General features: G+C 37.3%; 5 protein-coding genes across 5 annotated transcripts; 4 read left to right on the top strand and 1 right to left on the bottom strand.

Annotated features, from left to right (window-relative positions):
• Positions 1 to 134: 134 nt before the first annotated feature.
• Positions 135 to 1,842, top strand: B0P05DRAFT_519018 (WD40-repeat-containing domain protein). The gene is made up of 4 exons (XM_051575731.1): positions 135 to 235; positions 283 to 560; positions 606 to 1,585; positions 1,627 to 1,842. Exons 1-4 carry the CDS (start codon positions 146 to 148, stop codon positions 1,791 to 1,793), a joined length of 1,515 nt encoding a protein of 504 aa, XP_051429731.1. The 5' UTR covers positions 135 to 145; the 3' UTR covers positions 1,794 to 1,842.
• A 48-nt stretch (positions 1,843 to 1,890) lies between these two features.
• Positions 1,891 to 3,183, top strand: B0P05DRAFT_563643 (ClpP/crotonase-like domain-containing protein). Its single transcript, XM_051580738.1, has 7 exons — positions 1,891 to 2,015; positions 2,067 to 2,173; positions 2,224 to 2,557; positions 2,611 to 2,681; positions 2,731 to 2,794; positions 2,849 to 2,936; positions 2,982 to 3,183. The coding sequence occupies exons 1-7, from the start codon at positions 1,909 to 1,911 to the stop codon at positions 3,042 to 3,044; spliced, it is 834 nt and encodes a 277-aa protein (XP_051429730.1). The 5' UTR covers positions 1,891 to 1,908; the 3' UTR covers positions 3,045 to 3,183.
• A 67-nt stretch (positions 3,184 to 3,250) lies between these two features.
• Positions 3,251 to 9,824, top strand: B0P05DRAFT_563639 (uncharacterized protein). The gene is made up of 3 exons (XM_051580737.1): positions 3,251 to 3,691; positions 3,736 to 6,277; positions 6,330 to 9,824. Exons 1-3 carry the CDS (start codon positions 3,282 to 3,284, stop codon positions 9,504 to 9,506), a joined length of 6,129 nt encoding a protein of 2,042 aa, XP_051429729.1. The 5' UTR covers positions 3,251 to 3,281; the 3' UTR covers positions 9,507 to 9,824.
• Positions 9,825 to 9,865: 41 nt separating this feature from the next.
• Positions 9,866 to 10,456, bottom strand: B0P05DRAFT_592113 (uncharacterized protein; the record flags this gene model as incomplete). The annotated part of the gene is made up of 3 exons (XM_051582962.1): positions 9,866 to 9,972; positions 10,017 to 10,391; positions 10,438 to 10,456. 3 exons carry the CDS (start codon positions 10,454 to 10,456, stop codon positions 9,866 to 9,868), a joined length of 501 nt encoding a protein of 166 aa, XP_051429728.1.
• On the top strand, positions 10,438 to 11,297 carry B0P05DRAFT_563637 (uncharacterized protein). The gene has a single exon (XM_051580736.1). It carries the CDS (start codon positions 10,587 to 10,589, stop codon positions 11,229 to 11,231), a length of 645 nt encoding a protein of 214 aa, XP_051429727.1. The 5' UTR covers positions 10,438 to 10,586; the 3' UTR covers positions 11,232 to 11,297.
• The last annotated feature ends 6,989 nt before the right edge of the window (positions 11,298 to 18,286 follow it).

Genomic DNA, 18,286 nt, shown 5'->3' with positions numbered 1-18,286 from the left:
GTCCTACAAGAACTAAAAATAGGCAACTCCGTATTGAGTGGCGCTCTTATTTGTGACAGCTTTTCTTCCACGGGTACTATATACGCGCTTGACAATCGAGAAAGCTAGAAAAAAAATTAAAGATAACTCTTTTTCTTTTTATATCATGGACTATCAAAAAACTGTAGTAAAAAAGTACGCCAAAGTACAAAACACTAAGAAAACTTCAGAAACAAAATACTGGAAACGATTTAGAGTAAGCGTCCCTTGCTGAGGATCTTGTTTATTTCTAACTTGTTATAGTCACCTATTGTCATCAAAGAATATGCCAGTGTTACTTCTATCAACTTCTCTCCAGTAGCACCTTATGACTTTGCTGTCACTTCTTCAACTCGTGTGCAGATCTATTCTTCCAAAACACATCAGCCTAAAAAGACTATTTCTCGGTTTAAAGACACTGCTTATTCAGGTAGTTTTCGTCAAGACGGTAAGCTTCTTGTTGCTGGTGATGCTACAGGCCTTGTTCAAATGTTTGATGTTGGCTCCCGTGCTATCTTGAGATCCTTTCGAATGCATGCCATGTAAGTCCAAGCATCTAAAACTTAATTTAACTCACCATGCATCAGGCCTGTTCAAGTAACACAGTTCTCTACCAACAAAGCTAATATTTTATCTGCATCAGACGACAAAACTGTACGTATTTGGGATATTCCAACAGGCGAAAGTGTCAATGTGTTTGAAGAACATGAAGATTATGTTAGATCAGGTCTCGTCAGCTTGGAGAATCCAAATTTGTTTGTCAGTGGTTCATATGATCAAACAGTCAAAGTATGGGATATGCGACAAAGTGAGAGTGTCATGACAATGCATCATGGAGCACCTGTTGAATCTATCTTGATGTATCCTAACGGTGGTGCCATTATTTCTTCAGGTGGTCCCACCATCAAAGTATGGGATTTATTAAGTGGTGGACGTTGTATGCATACTTTAAATAATCACCAAAAGACAGTGACCAGTATGTGCTTTGATGGATCAGCATCTCGTCTAGTGACTGGTTCATTAGATCAACATGTCAAGATATATGATGTACAAGACTACAAGGTAGTCCATAGCGTAAAGTACCCAGCTCCTATCTTGAGTGTTGGTCTTTCACCTGACGATACCCATCTTGCAGCCGGTATGGCCAATGGTCTTTTGTCTATCCGTCAACGCCAAATCAAAGCATCAGAAAAAGCACTCAAGAAACAAAAACAAGACTATATCAAGGGTGGTACTTATAAATACTTTATGCGTGGTCAAGCCAACACAGTTGCCAAAGATGATTTTGTGGTAGAATACACAAAGCGACAAAAATTGAAGAAATACGATCAATTCATGAAGGTCTTTCAATATGCTCATGCTTTGGATGAAGTGTTGAAGACAAGCAGTCAAACACCTGTTGTGGTTGCTGCTGTTCTTCAAGAACTCATTCACCGTGACGGCCTTAAACAAGCCATTACAGGTCGTGATGATGTATCACTAGAGCCTCTTATGCGCTTTTTGATTAGAAATATCCATCATCCTAGATTTACAAACCTGTTGGTGGATGTCTCAGAAACTGTGATTGGTAAGTTTTATTTTAGCATTTATTTGAAGCTAATCAATTAGACTGTTATACACGCGTCTTTGGTCAATCACCACTTATTGATGACTTACTATCACGTTTGACTGTTAAAGTCAAGCAAGAAATTCAACTTCAAAAAGATCTTTTAGAGACAATGGCTACACTTGATATGTTGTTTACTAAATCAAGTGCAGCTATTACCAGTAAATAAACGTGTGAAGCAATTTTCATGTGAAAAAGCCTTACAAATATAAATCCACCGGAGCTCTATTTAAACATTGAGATTTTGCTTTTTCTTTTTTTTTTTTTTTTTTTTTTGTGTCTTTATGTCTACTAAATATCAATACGAAACAGTTAAAATCGAAGTCTCTGCTGAAGGCATTGCTCACTTTCAACTCAATAGACCTAAAAAGTTGAATGCTTTTAATGACGAGTATGTATATTCAATCATGCTAAAATCAATAGGCTCATTATTTTATACAAGGCTTATTGCAGATTTTAGAAATGCTTTCCGCGAAATTAATCGTGATAGTAATGTGTCTGTTGTTGTTGTTTCTGGTTCAGGTCGCATGTTTACAGCTGGTTTAGACTGTAAAGTATGGTTTGTGCAATACCCATAGTTAACTTTTTTTTTTGTTTAGTGACAGAAGCAAGTATTACAAAGATGCAAGGTGAAAATGAAGATGCTGCTCGCAAAGCTTATAGAAACAGAGAGCATATTGAAGATTTTCAAGATGCCTTCACAGCCATCGAACTCTGCCCTAAGCCTGTCATTGCTGCTGTACATAGCGCTTGTTTTGGTGCTGGTGTTGATCTGATTACTGCATGCGATATTCGTTACTGTACCAAAGATTCCTTCTTTTGTGTCAAGGAAGTCGATGTTGGGCTTGCTGCAGATGTTGGTTCTTTACAACGTCTTCCTAAAGTTATTGGCAACCAAAGTTTAGTTCGTGAACTCTGTTTTACAGGCCGAAAGTAAGGTTAAATGATACATACTTTTTTATTCATTTTTTTTAAAAAATATATAGTATGTATGCTGAAGAAGCATTACAAGCTGGCCTTGTAAGCAAAGTACTCGAGAATCAGGAAGCTGTTTTGGGTAAATAAACATTCTCGTCTATGCATAGATGTCTAACACTGCTTGATAGCCGAAGCATTCAAAATTGCCAGGGACATTGCTTCTAAATCCCCCGTCGCAATCGTAGGTACAAAGTAAGTAACGATTTATGCTTATAAATGCATAAACATTGAAATCATTGTCTATAGGCACTTGTTGAATTACTCCCGCGATCATACTGTAGCCGAAGGTTTAGCCTATACAGTTACTTGGAATGCTCCTATGCTTAACACAGAGGTAAGCATGCTAAAGTTCTATTATTTACTCAACATATTCATATAGGATATTCCCAAATCAATTCAGGCCTTTGTTAGTAAAAAGCCTGCTACTTATTCTAAACTCTAAACAAATAAAATATGCTGCATGAAAGGAACACTAATAATGCATTATTGTGATTTGATCTACAATGTGCGTCTATTTCGATGGATGTCTATTTTGGTTGACTCCCCGCCAGGATCATGTTTTTTCCTTTTCTTTCGCTTAGCTGACTGTCAAAAAAAAATCATGTAGTGAGCGACAAAAGTTGTTTTTTCCCTTGCTTTTTCTTTCTCTTTTTTTATTTTCTCTTTCGTTACCAACTTTATGTCTCAACCAGAAGCGTCGAAACCAGAGTCGAGTAACGTGGGCACGGTGCCAATAACGCCTGCCCAACTAAAGACGTTTCTTACAGAAGCACCTTTACTCTATAAAAGCAAACTCCATAAAGGCGCAGAAAAGCATATTCTGACCAACTGCTATCGTTCACTATGGAGCAACGACCTCCAATTGATGCAAAAGTATTTCTTTCGAGAGAGTCTTTCAGACAGTGACAATCTTTCTCAGTTGCTTGAGAAATACAACTTGTTTGGCTCAGAAGAACACGACCATGACGAACACGCTCATAATCAACCTAATTTGAACAAGACAGAAGAAGAACCCGAGTATTGGGAAAGCCAACGAGGTAAACAGTGTGGCCATTTATTCAAAAAAGGCGAAAGCGTGTATCGTTGCCGGTAAGTGTCCACCATAGCCCAATACGTCTTGACATAAGGATTAGAAACTGCGGTTTAGATGATACCTGTGTGATGTGCTCAAAATGTTTTCACGCTACAAACCATGATGGCCATGATGTCAAGATTTGGATCAGTCGAGGAGCAGGTGGTTGTTGTGATTGTGGTGATCCAGAAGCATGGAAAATACCTTTGGATTGTGCTATTCATTCACCCAGTACATCCAACACCACAGATACAGCGAGTCAATCCAACCATCCACTTGAACCACTCTCTAGTGTACCACCCAGAATTATTCAGTCTGTTCGAGAGACCATCACAGTCGTTGTTGATTATATTTTAGAAACATTTGCTACATCGCCCGAAGATGTCGTTTCAGTAGGCTCACCAGAATCTATTCGACAAGATTGCCATGACTCTCATGAAGCGCTTGGGTTACCTACCAATGCACCAAATCAGACCTATGCCTGTATTTTATGGAATGATGAAAAACATTCGTTTGATGCCGTCATCAATATTGTAGTGGATGCACTTGGCTGTACAAAAGAAGAAGCTGCTCATGCTGCTGAATGTGTGGATGTCTATGGTCGTCATATCATCAAAGAGTCCTCGGATGTGGAGAGCTTAGTGCGTATTGCAAATATCATTAGTTCCATTAATTTGGCTGTCACTGTCTGTTCTATGCAAAAGACAGTACGAGAAGATATTTGTGGATTGTTATTAGACTGGCTTAAAGAACTGACAGGTGGTCGATACAAATTTTTTAATAATGTAGATGGTGGTAATTGTATCATTCGTGATATTGTCTGTCAAGTGCTTTCAGAAGACTGGGCTCTTCGTCCTGAACTTGCTTGGCTTTCTACGCGTTACAGAAGAGCAAGAATGCCTGAGGATGAAGATGATGATTTCGATATTGAAGGTGGAGACACAGATATGGATGAAGATGAGGACATGATGTTTGCAGAAGAAGAAGAAGTGATTGTCAATGATGGTGATATGCTATTGGATGATCTCTTTCAACACCTTGCAGAACAAGGTGATCTTACTGAAGAAGAAGATAGTTCAGAAGATGAACAGGATGAATTTATTACACATCAAGAACAAACAAGTGATATGGATACAGAACAAACACAACACATTCTTTCACCTACTTCAAATGAAAGTCTCTCAAGAAGACGTCAAAGTGATGGTCAAGTCAACGCAAATACCAATACGACTGAAGGTCGTGAATCTGAAGCATCTAAAAGACGACGTTTATCTGCTTCTTCTCATTCTAAGCCTCACAAAACACACAAGACAAGAGATATTCTAGACTTGGATTGGAGTTTAGATACATGGCTTGAATACATTGAAAAGCTAGAATCAGAAGAGCGATTGATCACACAAACATTAGGCATTCTCTCTGGCTCTGCTCACCAAGACCTTGCTCAAACGCGCCAGATCAATGTCAACCTCAAGAAAGAATTCAGACGCAAACTTCGTCTCGACTATCTTTTACAGTTTGATTTACGTCTCTGGAAGACATCTCGCGTCAGTATCAAGGATTTGTTGATTGGCACCTTTATTTCCAACTTTGATTATAGACCCATTATTGGTACACGATTTGCACGCAACTATCCAGAATTAGTAGACGCCTTCTTCTTCAAAGATAGAGAACCTGAAAACTCTGTAAGCACACTGTCAGTTCAACTCTTGACTGTTCCTACTGTAGCATCGATGCTTGTGAAACAATATAGGTTCTTTGGTATTGTCTGCTCTATTCTAGAAAACTTTTTCTTGACAGATCATATTCATATGGTTTTGCCTGAAGGATACACTCGCGCTCAAGTGGATTGTTCTTCAAGAGCCATTGGCCGTCATCGATATGCTTACACCATTTTTGATTTACGTTATGTAATGAATGCTGAACAAGTCAAGGTTGAAATCTCAAAGAACCCCTTGTATCTTCGCCATTTTATTGACATGTTGTATCAATTTCAAGAGATGGACGCCTTAAAACGTCAAGAAGATGCCCATGTTGAATTCGAGTCTCAATCATGGGTTACAGCATTTAATATGACATTACAGACATCTAAATTATGTCGTCTTTTTGCTGGTTGCTTTGAGTCTACTGGATTATCGCCTTCAGATGCTTCTCGTAACTTGTGCAGATCCATTTACCGTGTCTTGAAGGCTATCGGTGACTGGACACCTGTGCTTGCACCTCGTAAACCAGCAGACGAACATTTACCAGACACACGCTTAACAATTAAGGGCTTAAGTGAACAAACATTCCATCAGATCAGTACACCTAATGCTGGTACTTTTGATATTGTAGATTATGACGTGACAAAGAATCCAGTCTCTTTCCATCATCCTTTCCACTGGTTATTGTCTGAATTATTTGAAAATGTCTCCCTTTTACATGAAGGCGTCTTAAATGAACTTGGTTGGCTTGGTGGATTTACACAGATGGTCAATGATGCTTTTGAGAATAAGGAGCACGATATGTTCTTGATGGTGCTTGAATATCCCATAAGAACACTAGCTATTCTATCTCAAATCAACTGCAATGTTTGGGTCAGAAACGGCTACAACATTCGCAACCAGGTAAGATGCATATCATTATAACAATGCCTTTGTTGCTCATCGTTTATGTTAGGCTCATTCTTATAGAGATGTCGATGTCAGAGAAAACACACTTGATTGCGACATCTATTTGCTTCAAGTGGGTCTTACGGTGTGTGAGAATGACAAGATCCTGTTGACATTAATGGACAGATTCCAATTGATTGACTGGTTTAGAGGAAAGCCGCGTAAGCACACTACTTATGATGCAAGTCAGATTGTGTACATGGTAGAAGACTTTTTACATTTGTTAATCATTTGTGCTTCTGAACACGGTTATGCTTCTGGAATCACTGTGGAACAGCGTATTCGTCAATCAATCATTCAATTCCTTGGTATCAATAGCATGGCCTATTCTGAATTGTTGAAGCTTGTGCCTGAAAGTTTAACAGAGCATGAATCATTTGAAAATCAACTTAACATGATCTCTAACTTTAAGGCACCCGATGGTCTTAGCGATAAGGGTCTCTATGAGCTCAAACCTGAATATTTGGACGAGATTGAACCTTACTACTGGCATTATACTCGTAACCAGCGTGAAGAAGCTCACCATGTCTTGAAAAAGAGGTGGAATCAATTACATCCTAATCATATACTAAGTGATAAAGAAGAATTCTTGATGATTCCCAAGACAAAATACATTGAAGTGGGTCCCTTTAGACACTTGGGCAAGTTCCTACATTCGCATACTTTGTGTCAGATTGTGGCCTATGCTCTTTGGGAAGCTAAATTCCACAAGGTATCAAAGAGTGATACGATTCTAGACGAGGCACTTTATCTGGCGATGCTTGCCGTCACAGATCCCAACAGTCCAGCTAGTGAATTAGCTGCTATGAAAGTCAAGGGCAAGCATAGAGCAGATATGGTCATTGAAGAATCCAAGAGCTTTATTGATTTTGCTGAAACAGATGAATATTCCATTCAAATCAACGAAGTCGAAAGAACGCACGCTTCGTTGATCACTATCTTGATTCGATGTTTGGACGATGCAGATCTATCGCATGCTCATAAGCGCTTAGGTTTTATTTTGGACAAAATTGAAGCTCAAGGCTCAGACACAGCCAAACAAATCATTGGCGATTACAAAGATAGAAAATCGAAGGAAGTCAAGGCTGAATTGGAACGTAATGGTGGCAACAGCATGTCTGAATTTGAGCGTAAGAAAGCAGCTGCTAAAGCTCGTCAAGCTGCTATTATGTCACAATTTGCAAATGCTCAGTCCAAGTTCATGGAACAACACAGTGGGATCTATTCTTCTGATGAAGATGAGGATGTTCAAGAATCCTATGAAGAAACAACCATGGTTGATAATGACATGTCTGAAGATGATTTCCAAATCTTCCGTAAATGTCACTTCCCTAAAGACAACTGTATTGTATGCCAAGAAGAACTGGATGATAGCAAGTTATATGGTATGCTAGGATTGGTTCAGCAATCCAATATCCATAGACTTGCACCTATGAACAACAAAGAAGTTTTGGCAGATATTCTGGAGAGCAGTAATAGTCCTCATGCTTGGGCAGCAAAAGAAGCCATGGATGATAAATCGCCACCCTTCATCAGCTTCCCTACAGACGCACATACTTCTGGCTTGGACATTTCTTCTTGTGGCCATTTAATGCACTCTGAATGTTTTGAAACATATCAGAAATCAGTGGAAAACCAGTTATTGAGAGAGTTGGGTCGCATGTTCCCATTGCCAATCTCGCCTAAAACTCGCTTCCTTTGTCCTTTATGTAAGGCGTTAGGTAATGTCTTGGTACCTATTGTCTGGAAAGGCAAAAAGGAATCTTATCCTGGTGTTATGGCTCCTACCACGGCCTATGCTGATCTGACAAAGACAGTACAAGATGTTGCTGCCGAACTCAAGAAGAGCTTTGAGCTGCTTCCGGGGTCATTTGATGAAGAACCTCCTTTTGTGAATAACGACCCGGACTTAGTCATCAGTGATAAGGAAAAACTAAAGTATCTTTATAACCAATTGATGAAAGTGATGCATGTCACACTTCATCGCAAGCCTTTGGATCGCCCTCTCAATTTGCCAAACTCAATTCGTAGCTTGCATGATATGTATGCCTATACAATTGCCGATTTCGAAATCGCTCAAAGAGGAACAGAAGGCACAAGAGCGCGTGATCTTACCGTAGAGCATACCGGAACATTCATTGATGATATCTCTAGCACGTCTCAGACACTAATGAAGATTCTTGGTATGTCCAACACACTGATTCAAAACTTGATGAACACACCTTGGCAAGCTGAAGATCGCTTTACAAAAGAAAGACTGAGCTTACAAGCTATCAATCAGTTTATGCCCAATACAACGCGTTACTTGATTGATGATATGGTTGAAACAGACACATTGCAGCCTCTATTAGTTGATGATCCATTCAAGGCATTGGTGCGTCTTTGCTTTTCTGTAGCTGAACAGCCTTCGATTGAAGCACACCATTTATTGCGTTCTATGTATATTGCTGATTTGACCAAGACCATTATTGTGATTGTTCAAAGCATTTTAGGAGGTGAAAAGATCTTAAAAGATCAAAAGATCAGTCAACTTGTAGATACTTTAAACACCAGCCAGCAGCAAGCCGTGGGTGTGGAAGGACTACAACAATTTACCCACTATGTGCTTAGCCTCTTAAAGGTACATCAAACATTGATTGATCAGTTCTTCCAACAAATCAGTCCTGGAGCATTCTTGGCTCTTATTCGTACTTTTACACTGCCCTTCTTGCGTAAATCCTTGCTGTTTATGGTAGTTTACCATGGCTTCATTCCACAAAATCCATCAGAAGAGACCGTGGAAGAAAAGAACGAATACGACCATATTATTGATGTATTGCGTTTACCTTCTCTAGAGACTATGTTTGATATGCAAGCATTCGAACAAGATCTAGTCAATAGCTGGTGTCAAGATTATATGGAGTATTCTGTTCCTCGCGTTCAACTTTTGGCTAGCTCAGCCAACAGCCTAGAGTCTTCCTTGGCTCCTATTTCACTCAATTTACCAACACAATATAGAATGACCACACTTCCTTATCGCCTAGATCAATTATTGGATGAAAGTTCTAAACGTATGTGTAGAAAATGTAAGACGGTGCCTGAACATTCAGCTATTTGTTTGATTTGTGGTACTTTTGTCTGTGCTCGTCGATTCTGTTGTACTGAAGATGGTAAAGGTGAATGTAATGTCCACATGAAGCAGTAAGTGATTCTCAAACAAAGCTAGACATACTAATTCTTTGTAGCTGTGGTGGAGAGATTGGTATCTATTTAATGATTAAGGATTGTTTCCTTCTTTTGTTGCACGATAATGGAGGCAGTATCATGAATGCTCCTTATCTCGATATTCATGGTGAAGCAGATATCTTTTTCAAACGTGGAGCACCACAGTATCTCAATGCCAAGCGATACGAACAAATCAGACAGATGTGGTTAACTCAAACTATACCAGCTTTTGTAAGAAGACGAATGGAAAGTGCTTACAGTGCAACAATCTGGGAAGCATTTTAATGTATCTAAAAACCTATTACAAAATCAATAAAGACATGCCTTATTTTGTAAATATTACTTACAACAATTACAGTCAAAAGGACAATCAGGTGTATCTAAGCCATTACCAATATTTAAATCCTTAACATCATAAAGAGGATATCCATCTTCAGTAGTACGGTCTAATAAAATCATAAGTATGTTGCATTGATTCAGACTACTTTACTTGTCTTCTTCAAACCCCGAGAATCACCAAAATCTTCATCAGCGGATGGTAGTGGTACAGGACGTTTCTTTGTGCTTGGCTTACTATTCTTGACGGCAGCCAATTCAGCAAAGACAACCTCCTGCACTTTTTCAGCTTGCTCCTTGGATAACTCTTCTTCTTCTTCTTCTTCTTCGCTTTCTTCTTTTTTGGTATCCTTTTTTGATTTTTTGGGTAGCTTCTTTTGTTCTTTCTTTTCTAAGGATTTGGTTGCCTTGCCACTGAAAATATCATCAATATCGTCTGTAATAGCTTTTTTGGGTTTGGTTTCCTTAGTTGTCTTTTTGACACCTGCATCTTTGACAGTTGACTTCTTTTTAGAAGCATCTTTCTTTTCTATTTGATCAATTGAATTTTTTTTAGTCTTTTTCAAGAAACATACCAATAGGTTGTCTTGCCATACTAGTTGATTTATGCAAAGAAAAAAAAAAGATAAAAGAAAAAGTTTAGACTGAAAGCACCTCGAGCAGAAAAGATGGTCACGATTGAAGCCACGCTCACAAGAGAAATAATGTATTTCTTTTGTCTGTTATGGAAGTCAAGGAAACGTTTGAATACTTTGCATTATTGGAACAGCAATTTTGGAGAAAGCTGGATCGAAATACGCTTGATGAGGTCACTTTCAGGGGTGAATTAAAGCCAGAAGACATGTTATTGTATGGCGAATTTGGGTTTACTTTACTAGGACTCAAGCCTGCTTTACTTATCGAATTTTGTGACGAAAAAGTTAATTTACTCTACCTTCAGACAGTCGTTGAGCCAGTCTTGTTTGCAGCGAAAACAAAAACGCTACACTATCATATCATCCAGCATGTTATGACACCTGAATCGAATTTGCACGGGAACATCTTTGTCTATCATACTGCTGTCACTCGACTAAAAGAATTATCGTTTATCATGAATGTATCAAGCCAAGACAAAGACTGCGAAGTAAGCGATAAAGATATGGCAACCATTCTGGACTATCCAGGGCGATTACCTAGCCATGAACAAGAAATACCAACGTTACACACTGTCATTTATTTTCATGATAGGCCTAATCACAAGGGAATGATTGCTTTGACTTCCTTTGCCATTCAAGTGGACGAAAAAGAAAACACTTTAGTACACTTCAATCGTTATAAATCAATTTGTAAAGAGAAGCTTCAAATAGATTTAAAAATTCTTATCCAATAAAAAAAGTAAACCTGGTTTAGGTCCTCGTCCTAGTTCCTGGAAACAAATACTTGCAGTATTTGGCTAGAGTGCCAGTTTATTTTATCTTTTTCTTTCTTCTTGCTTAATTGAATTTTATTATATCAGCAGCCAAAAGCAGTGGCACCAAGTTTATTGATCATACCTGTATTATAAGCAAGCATCTTCCTAGAAAGAGGCAATGATCTTTTTTTATTGGTTTAAAGATCGTATGTATCAATTCTATTGAAGAGTTGTATAACAAGAATTAAATTGGAGTTGTGGAGTATATTGATACATGGTAATTGTACCAGAGCTTTCTAACACTTTGACATTTTTCATAAATAAACATTCCCTTTGATTTAAGCAAACCAAGTAAAGTTTATCACACTATTCTATTTAGATAAATAATTCAATAGTCCCTTACTTGCTCATGTAGTAAAGATACTAGGCAAATAGATACGTCAGCAGTGAAAAAGACGATAATCCATACAGATCTTTATCTTTTTCTTAGACATGTAAAGGTATTGTAAAGCCTATTTATACATGCATAAATGCACCAATTATCTACAAACAGTGTTTGCTAGCATCCATGGTAACTTTGGAGATGATTTGGATAAAAAAAATGCGACTCGTAAAATTTGGTCACTTGGATCTATGATCCAAAAGGGATTACTCGCAAAAATATTGAGCTTGATATCTCTTTGAGCTTCTTTTTAATGCTACAAGGCAAAAAATAGAGCTATCGGCAAGCTTAAGTACTTAAAATAAATGCCGGGCGCTCTAATTTTTTCCAAATGTGTTTATTTGTCAGTTGTATTATAGAAATGATGAGATATGAGTAAAAAGAACTTATAAACATTTTTGCTTGTTTTCTCAGAATTTTGTTATTAATCGATGGAATTTAAAAGTCAAAATCTACAACTTTTGTTATTGCATCAAAGCAAAAAAAAAAAAAAAAAAAAAAAAAAAAAAAAAAAAAAAAAAAAAAAAAAAAAAAACAAGCTTAGCAGTACATTTTTTCTCATTCAAAAATAAACCAAAATAGAAAAATAAGATTTAAATGAAAAATGGATGAATACTATTGAGCATCAGAAAAATGTAAGTTATATATTGCATGAATTTCACAGAATATCTATTTTGACACTTTATTATGATTTACGTCTAATTATGCAGTTATTGTCTTAGTGATAGAATGCCTTAAATTAATTGGAAAATCTTAGGTATCAACTTTTCAATCATACTGAGCTAATTGGAGATTGATCGGCTCATCTAATGCAGATACTTGTAAAGCAGTAGCCAGTAAATCATCTGGACCAATTCTACTATCTATGGAATAAAAATTCTTGAAGATCATGCTGAGCCCTGACACAAATAATCATCTATAAATATGAATCTATTGTTGACTCAATAAATCTTACTCTTTGACTGATCTTAGTTTTCTCGCTCTTAGTTTGACATTGATAAATTAGTAAGCAATAGCATGGATGAACACGTACAATCATGAGTGAGTATACGTAATCATGGCTGAATATGGACGACCTTGGATGAACATGAATAAGCATGAATGAGCAGAGAACAACTAAGTTTTTTTTGTACTATATTTTATAATTTTGAAGTAAAAAAAATAAAATGTAGTTAAAACTGTTAATTGTTTTCAAAATTTTTAATTTTATATCTAATTTTTTCCTAAAAAAAAAAAGAGTAAACAATACAGCGTAAGCGATTATATTTTTCTTCCATCAGTGGAAGAAACTCTCTTGAAAGTAGCTATTTTTCAAAAGTATTCTTTGTCAACACAAATGGCACACTTATGTATCCGCATAAATTTTGTTAGATTTATTGATTCAATATTGAGCACACGGCTTAATTTAGTCTAAATTATTTGAATCTGGTCAATTCATCAGAGCAACTAGATTAGAGTAGACTAAAAACCTCTTTAAGGAAACAAGGATAAAAAATACAGAGGAGAAAATGTTGATCTAACGATGTTTGTGGACATATGCCTGTAGTCAAAGAAAGAAGAGAGACAGTTGGTCGGTTGCTAAAAGGAGTAGAGTGTTCGTATTAGTATGTTTCATAAAGACGATTTGTATAGGAGGGAATGTATAGAGGTTTATTCGATGCATGCTGTGAGTGAGTTGAACGTAATATATGTATTGAGATGCCGGATAGCATGCGAATGATAGAAGCTTGCGCCACAGAAGCATGACTTAAGACTACCTTCAGGTAACCAAGCGAGTTGTCATCAAATTAGACGGATGCACCCGAGGTTAGTTCTAGGAAGTCAGAGAAAAAAATGCTGTTGCCGCCGATAGAGAACATCATAATCATAGTTGAGCAAACTTCATTACAACCTACTTGCACCAGACCTTTAGGACTAGAGATGTCTCTGATTCTGAGAGAGATTCAGAGATAGGAGAAAATATTCTATCGTGGGACAACTCTATCAAAGAGAATATACTCAGTGGTGTCTTTCTCAGATACATTTAGTAGAGTTCCATCTATAGTCTAGTGTAGAATTATGCTCAGTATATTGATTTCGCTTAGGTGTCGAGAAGAAATTGCAAAACTTTTCCAAAAAAAACATAGCAAAACTCATAAACATCAGAAGTCTTTGATAAGTGTAGTGGGTCTCTCTTGGAAAAATAAATCAAAAATAATAAAAATATTAACGGTTATGCCGACATGGCAAATATGCCATTTGTGTACTCAAAGAAATATTCTCTAAAAAAATAATAAAAACCACTTTTCAAAATACATTGAAGATATTTTCTGTAGTGATAAAAAATAAAGAAATAAAAAAAGTATGAAATTTCTGATTTTCCTGTTTTAAATTAATAAACGAGTCTACGGAATAGTGGGTTTATTTTTTTTAGTTTGAAGAGATCACTAGTTGTCAGATTCGCTTATTAATTCAAAACAGAAAAAATTGAAAATCAAACCTTTTTTTTAATTTGAAACAGAAAATTAAAATTTTCTACTTTTTTAATTTTTATTATTGTAGAAACCATTTTTATTTTATTTTAAAGTAGTGGTTTTTATTGTTTTTCAAAAAATCATTTTTTGAGTACACAAATGGCATACTTGTGGTTTCGGCATACCTTTTAGTATTTCTATTATTTCTTGAGAATACTTTTTTTGTAGAGTTATTAATACAGCGTAAGCGATTGGAAAAATCACTGAAGGACCTGTGTACCTCAGGCCTCTAGGAACAGTGTGATAGACTTACAAAAAAGTATTCTCAAGAAATAATAGAAATACTAAAAGGTATGCCGAAACCACAAGTATGCCATTTGTGTACTCAAAAAATGATTTTTTGAAAAACAATAAAAACCACTACTTTAAAATAAAATAAAAATGGTTTCTACAATAATAAAAATTAAAAAAGTAGAAAATTTTAATTTTCTGTTTCAAATTAATAAAAAAAAATTGAAAAATTGATTTTTTTGTTTTAACATAAAAAACGAGTCTACCAACCAGTTATCTCTTCTTTAAACTAAAACAGTAAGATTATCATCCGGTAGACTCGTTTTTTATTTTAAAACAAAAAAATTGAAAATTTGATTTTTTTTTTAAATCTATAACAAGAAAATTAAGGATATCCTTCTTTTTTTTTTTTGATTTATTTGAAAATAGTGCTTTTTATTATTTTTCAAAAAATATTTTTTTGAGTACGCAATTGGCATATTTGCCATGTCGGCATAAATATTAACGGAATTGGGATTGAATAAAAATCCTGAAGATATTTTCTTGACATTTGTTGTGAGATGAAGAGGGAATAGATTCGTAAAAAAAAACGGTAGGACACAGAGAAGACCTGTTGGAGCTTGTATAGAGTTTCTGTTCTCAGAAGAAATATGATAAGATGTCGAGGTATTTATACTTTTTCTTCTCGGTCAAAATATTGTTTTGGGGTCAGCTTCTTGACTACGGATTGGTTTGCTAGATCAGGAGCAATTAAGAGAAATGCCTTTAGAGGAAGTTGTCAGCTCAGCCAATAGTGCATGATCTGACCTGAACTTGAATAAACTATTACATATTTGTCAAATGCCAGTACCAATGTATTTGTCAGCTCTAACTGTCACTTTATGAGTGCCATTAATAATAACAGAGTCACTAAGTTAATAATCTCTGACTATGAGGATGATGTAGTACTTCTAGTAGAATGAGTGAATGTCAGTGACTATAGATCCATTGCAATTGCCATAGATGTGATCTGGTCTTTTGCCATGATCATCATTTATGTTGTATACACAGCATTATTCATCCCTTCTTACACTAGTTATGTCCTAAAAGACTAAGTATTAATGCCATGTATAAATATATCTTTCAATCACAGTTTTATCCGCAACTTCGATGGGTTTTTTTTTTTTTTTTTTTTTTTTTATTAAGTGATTACTTTATTTATCAAAATTGATTTACATATTGAAGAACTGATGTTCGGTCAAAAACAGATTGAATGGCGCTGATGGGTGCCATAACTCCTTGTCAAAGATGCATTTGTAGTGGTACCTCCAGAGCACAGTCAAACCATTTCCTAATATCTCTAAGGTCTTTGAGGGCAGCAGTTTGTTGGTTTCGTCTGCCAGCGAAGTAAGTGCTAGCCATAGATCACTAGGATTTTCAAATTGACGATCCAGTTGGACATAAGTCAATACTTGTTGCCAGTATGACCATTTAACCGGGCAATCAACAAAAAAAAAATGATAGCTATTTTCCTCTATCATACCACAAATACTACAAGCAGGCGAAGTAAATGTAGTTGTTTTCCAAGAATGGATCTTGCCTCCATTGGCAATGCTATCATACAGAAGTCGCCACCAGAGAGTGAAAGCCTTCATGTTCATTTCCAGTGACCAAAAGAGCTTCCATCGTGAAGGTGGTAGGCGTCGGGCGGGTGGTGTACGGTAAGGGATACCAATTTCAACCGGGTCGCGTTGATCGCTCCAATATCTTCTAACAGAACCCGAAGTAGATTCAAAAACTATCTTGGGTTGCCGACGGCCGGAAGGCAGCGTCCAATGGTCAAGCGATGGAAGATAAGTGGTCATATCTGGGTATTGTGACGAAGAGGGCACCATAGGGCTAGGAGGAAAAAAGGCACATTTAGCTTGAACTGCTGTAGGCAAGACGCAGCTGATAGTGTCAGACGGAGAGGGCAAGAAAAGGACATCAAAGATCCGTATCAAAGATGTACGTCTGTAATTAATGAAGGATCGATGAGCCTCAAGTATACCGGTGGTAGCATTGTAGCAGACTAAATCTGACATCAAGAAGGGCCTTTTGACCGTGGGTACTGGTAGTGCAGAGCCTATTTTGGCCTGTATTACTATCGACAAAGGTAAGTCCAAAAACCAATGAGCAGGCCAAGAGCTAGATAGCTTCAAAGGTGGCAAACGCTCCAGGAGTTTCAGTAGCTGCATCATGGGTTTACAACGCTTGAAGGCTGCATGGAACAAGGTAGGAGCTACCAATATAGGCAAAATTGAGGCATGACCGGTATTGATTTGAACAAAACGAAGCAGCCAAGGGGTAAGAAAGTCACTTCTAACAGGCTCTTAAGAAATTCTTTTCAAATAGATCATCTGAAGTATCAACGCCTGATCCTCCAGATCAACTAAACCGAGACCACCTTGTTTTTTTGGTTTGCATATCGCTGCCCAACTGGGTTTAGGCCAAAAAGGCATAGCTAAATCTCGTACCAGTCGTTTGATGGATGCTATCCAAGGAGAGGGTAATTGAATGACTCGCATAATATGCCATAGACGGCTGAGGATTAGCACATTGACAGCCACAGCCATACCACGTACTGATAGATGCATTTTCCTTAGATTGTCTGTGTGTTGAAAAATTTTCAAGCGCAAGTCCTCAAGAAAGACGTCATATTGAGCAGGACTGAAGTAGAGAGGATAGCCTAACAAAGTAGCGGCAGTATCGGATGCTTGATCATGCCAAGAGATGCCAAACGAATTACAAATCGATATCCATTCTGCAAAAGGAAGTCCACTTAGAGAGACCATGACAGTTTTAGCCACATTCGTCTTCGCATTGGAGGCTTTGGAGTACAAATCAAGAATGCGTAAAAGGTGAGGCCATTCAGCAGGCGAGGACAGAAAAACTTCCAAATCATCAGCATAGGCAAGTAATTTGATAGGAGGCGACGATACTAGACGATCAGACATATTCAGAGGCTTAGGTTGATATCGAGCGGCTGTGCCTAAGACCGGTGTTGATAGGCCTTTGATGCTCGAGTCAGCTAGAATATATCGCAATAAAGGCTCATAGGCTAAATTGAACAGCAAAGGCGAGAGAGGGTCACCTTGACGCAACCCACGTGCTTGCACAATAGGAGAGCCAAGCCAACCATTTATAGAGATTTTGATTTTCGTCTCAAAAAACAATCGAGTCAGGCTATCAATGAAGACGGATGGAAAACCAAATCGTTGAAGGACCAGTCGCAGATATTCTGGGTGTATTCGATCATAGGCTTTCTCAGCATCCAACAGAACTGCAACCTCAGGATCCAAAGACTTGTTTTCACGAAGAGTTGTCATGAGCATATGGTTAATCCATCCATTATCTGATATTAGTCGGCCAGGAAGAAAACCAGTTTGATATGAATTTATCAGTTTGGGCAGCAGCTCATTGAGACGATTGGCCATTAGCTTGGTGAAAATCTTTGCATCTACATTTATCAGTGATAAAGGTCGCCAATTCTTCAGTAAAGTAGGATCTCCTTTTTTGAATAGCAGTATCAATCTTGTATGTTGCCAGGAGGACGAAAAAGATCCATGAAAGGCATCCTGTATGATAGCCAACAGAAGATATGAAAACTCCTTGAAACGAGGGCAAAGATATTTGTACAACTCAAATGGCAGACCATCTAGTCCTGGGCTTTTAGACAAAGGACTATGTTTGATAATAGCCACTAATTCGTCCATAGTTGGCGGCTCCACGAGTGACTCTTGATCAAAGGTAGAGAGAGTACTGTCCCTAGGGATAGAGTGAATCAATTGAGTAGCTGCATCGTAGTCTATTGGATCCGGTGTATACAG

This window comes from Gilbertella persicaria (genome assembly GCF_025201335.1).
Source record: "Gilbertella persicaria strain CBS 190.32 chromosome Unknown B0P05scaffold_70, whole genome shotgun sequence".
In the NCBI taxonomy this organism is placed as follows: domain Eukaryota; kingdom Fungi; phylum Mucoromycota; class Mucoromycetes; order Mucorales; family Choanephoraceae; genus Gilbertella; species Gilbertella persicaria.
The sequence above is the reverse complement of the archived record's forward strand: the minus strand, read 5'-3'. Positions and strand labels throughout refer to the sequence as shown.

Coding starts and splice junctions, on each gene's coding strand:
- B0P05DRAFT_563639 (XM_051580737.1), top strand. CDS start 3,282: ATGTCTCAACCAGAAGCGTCGAAACCAGAGTCGAGTAACGTGGGCACG. Junction 3,692..3,735: donor GAAAGCGTGTATCGTTGCCG/GTAAGTGTCCAC, acceptor CATAAGGATTAG/AAACTGCGGTTTAGATGATA. Junction 6,278..6,329: donor GCTACAACATTCGCAACCAG/GTAAGATGCATA, acceptor CGTTTATGTTAG/GCTCATTCTTATAGAGATGT.
- B0P05DRAFT_563637 (XM_051580736.1), top strand. CDS start 10,587: ATGGAAGTCAAGGAAACGTTTGAATACTTTGCATTATTGGAACAGCAA.
- B0P05DRAFT_519018 (XM_051575731.1), top strand. CDS start 146: ATGGACTATCAAAAAACTGTAGTAAAAAAGTACGCCAAAGTACAAAAC. Junction 561..605: donor TCCTTTCGAATGCATGCCAT/GTAAGTCCAAGC, acceptor ACCATGCATCAG/GCCTGTTCAAGTAACACAGT. Junction 1,586..1,626: donor TGTCTCAGAAACTGTGATTG/GTAAGTTTTATT, acceptor CTAATCAATTAG/ACTGTTATACACGCGTCTTT.
- B0P05DRAFT_563643 (XM_051580738.1), top strand. CDS start 1,909: ATGTCTACTAAATATCAATACGAAACAGTTAAAATCGAAGTCTCTGCT. Junction 2,682..2,730: donor GAATCAGGAAGCTGTTTTGG/GTAAATAAACAT, acceptor ACTGCTTGATAG/CCGAAGCATTCAAAATTGCC. Junction 2,937..2,981: donor CTCCTATGCTTAACACAGAG/GTAAGCATGCTA, acceptor ATATTCATATAG/GATATTCCCAAATCAATTCA.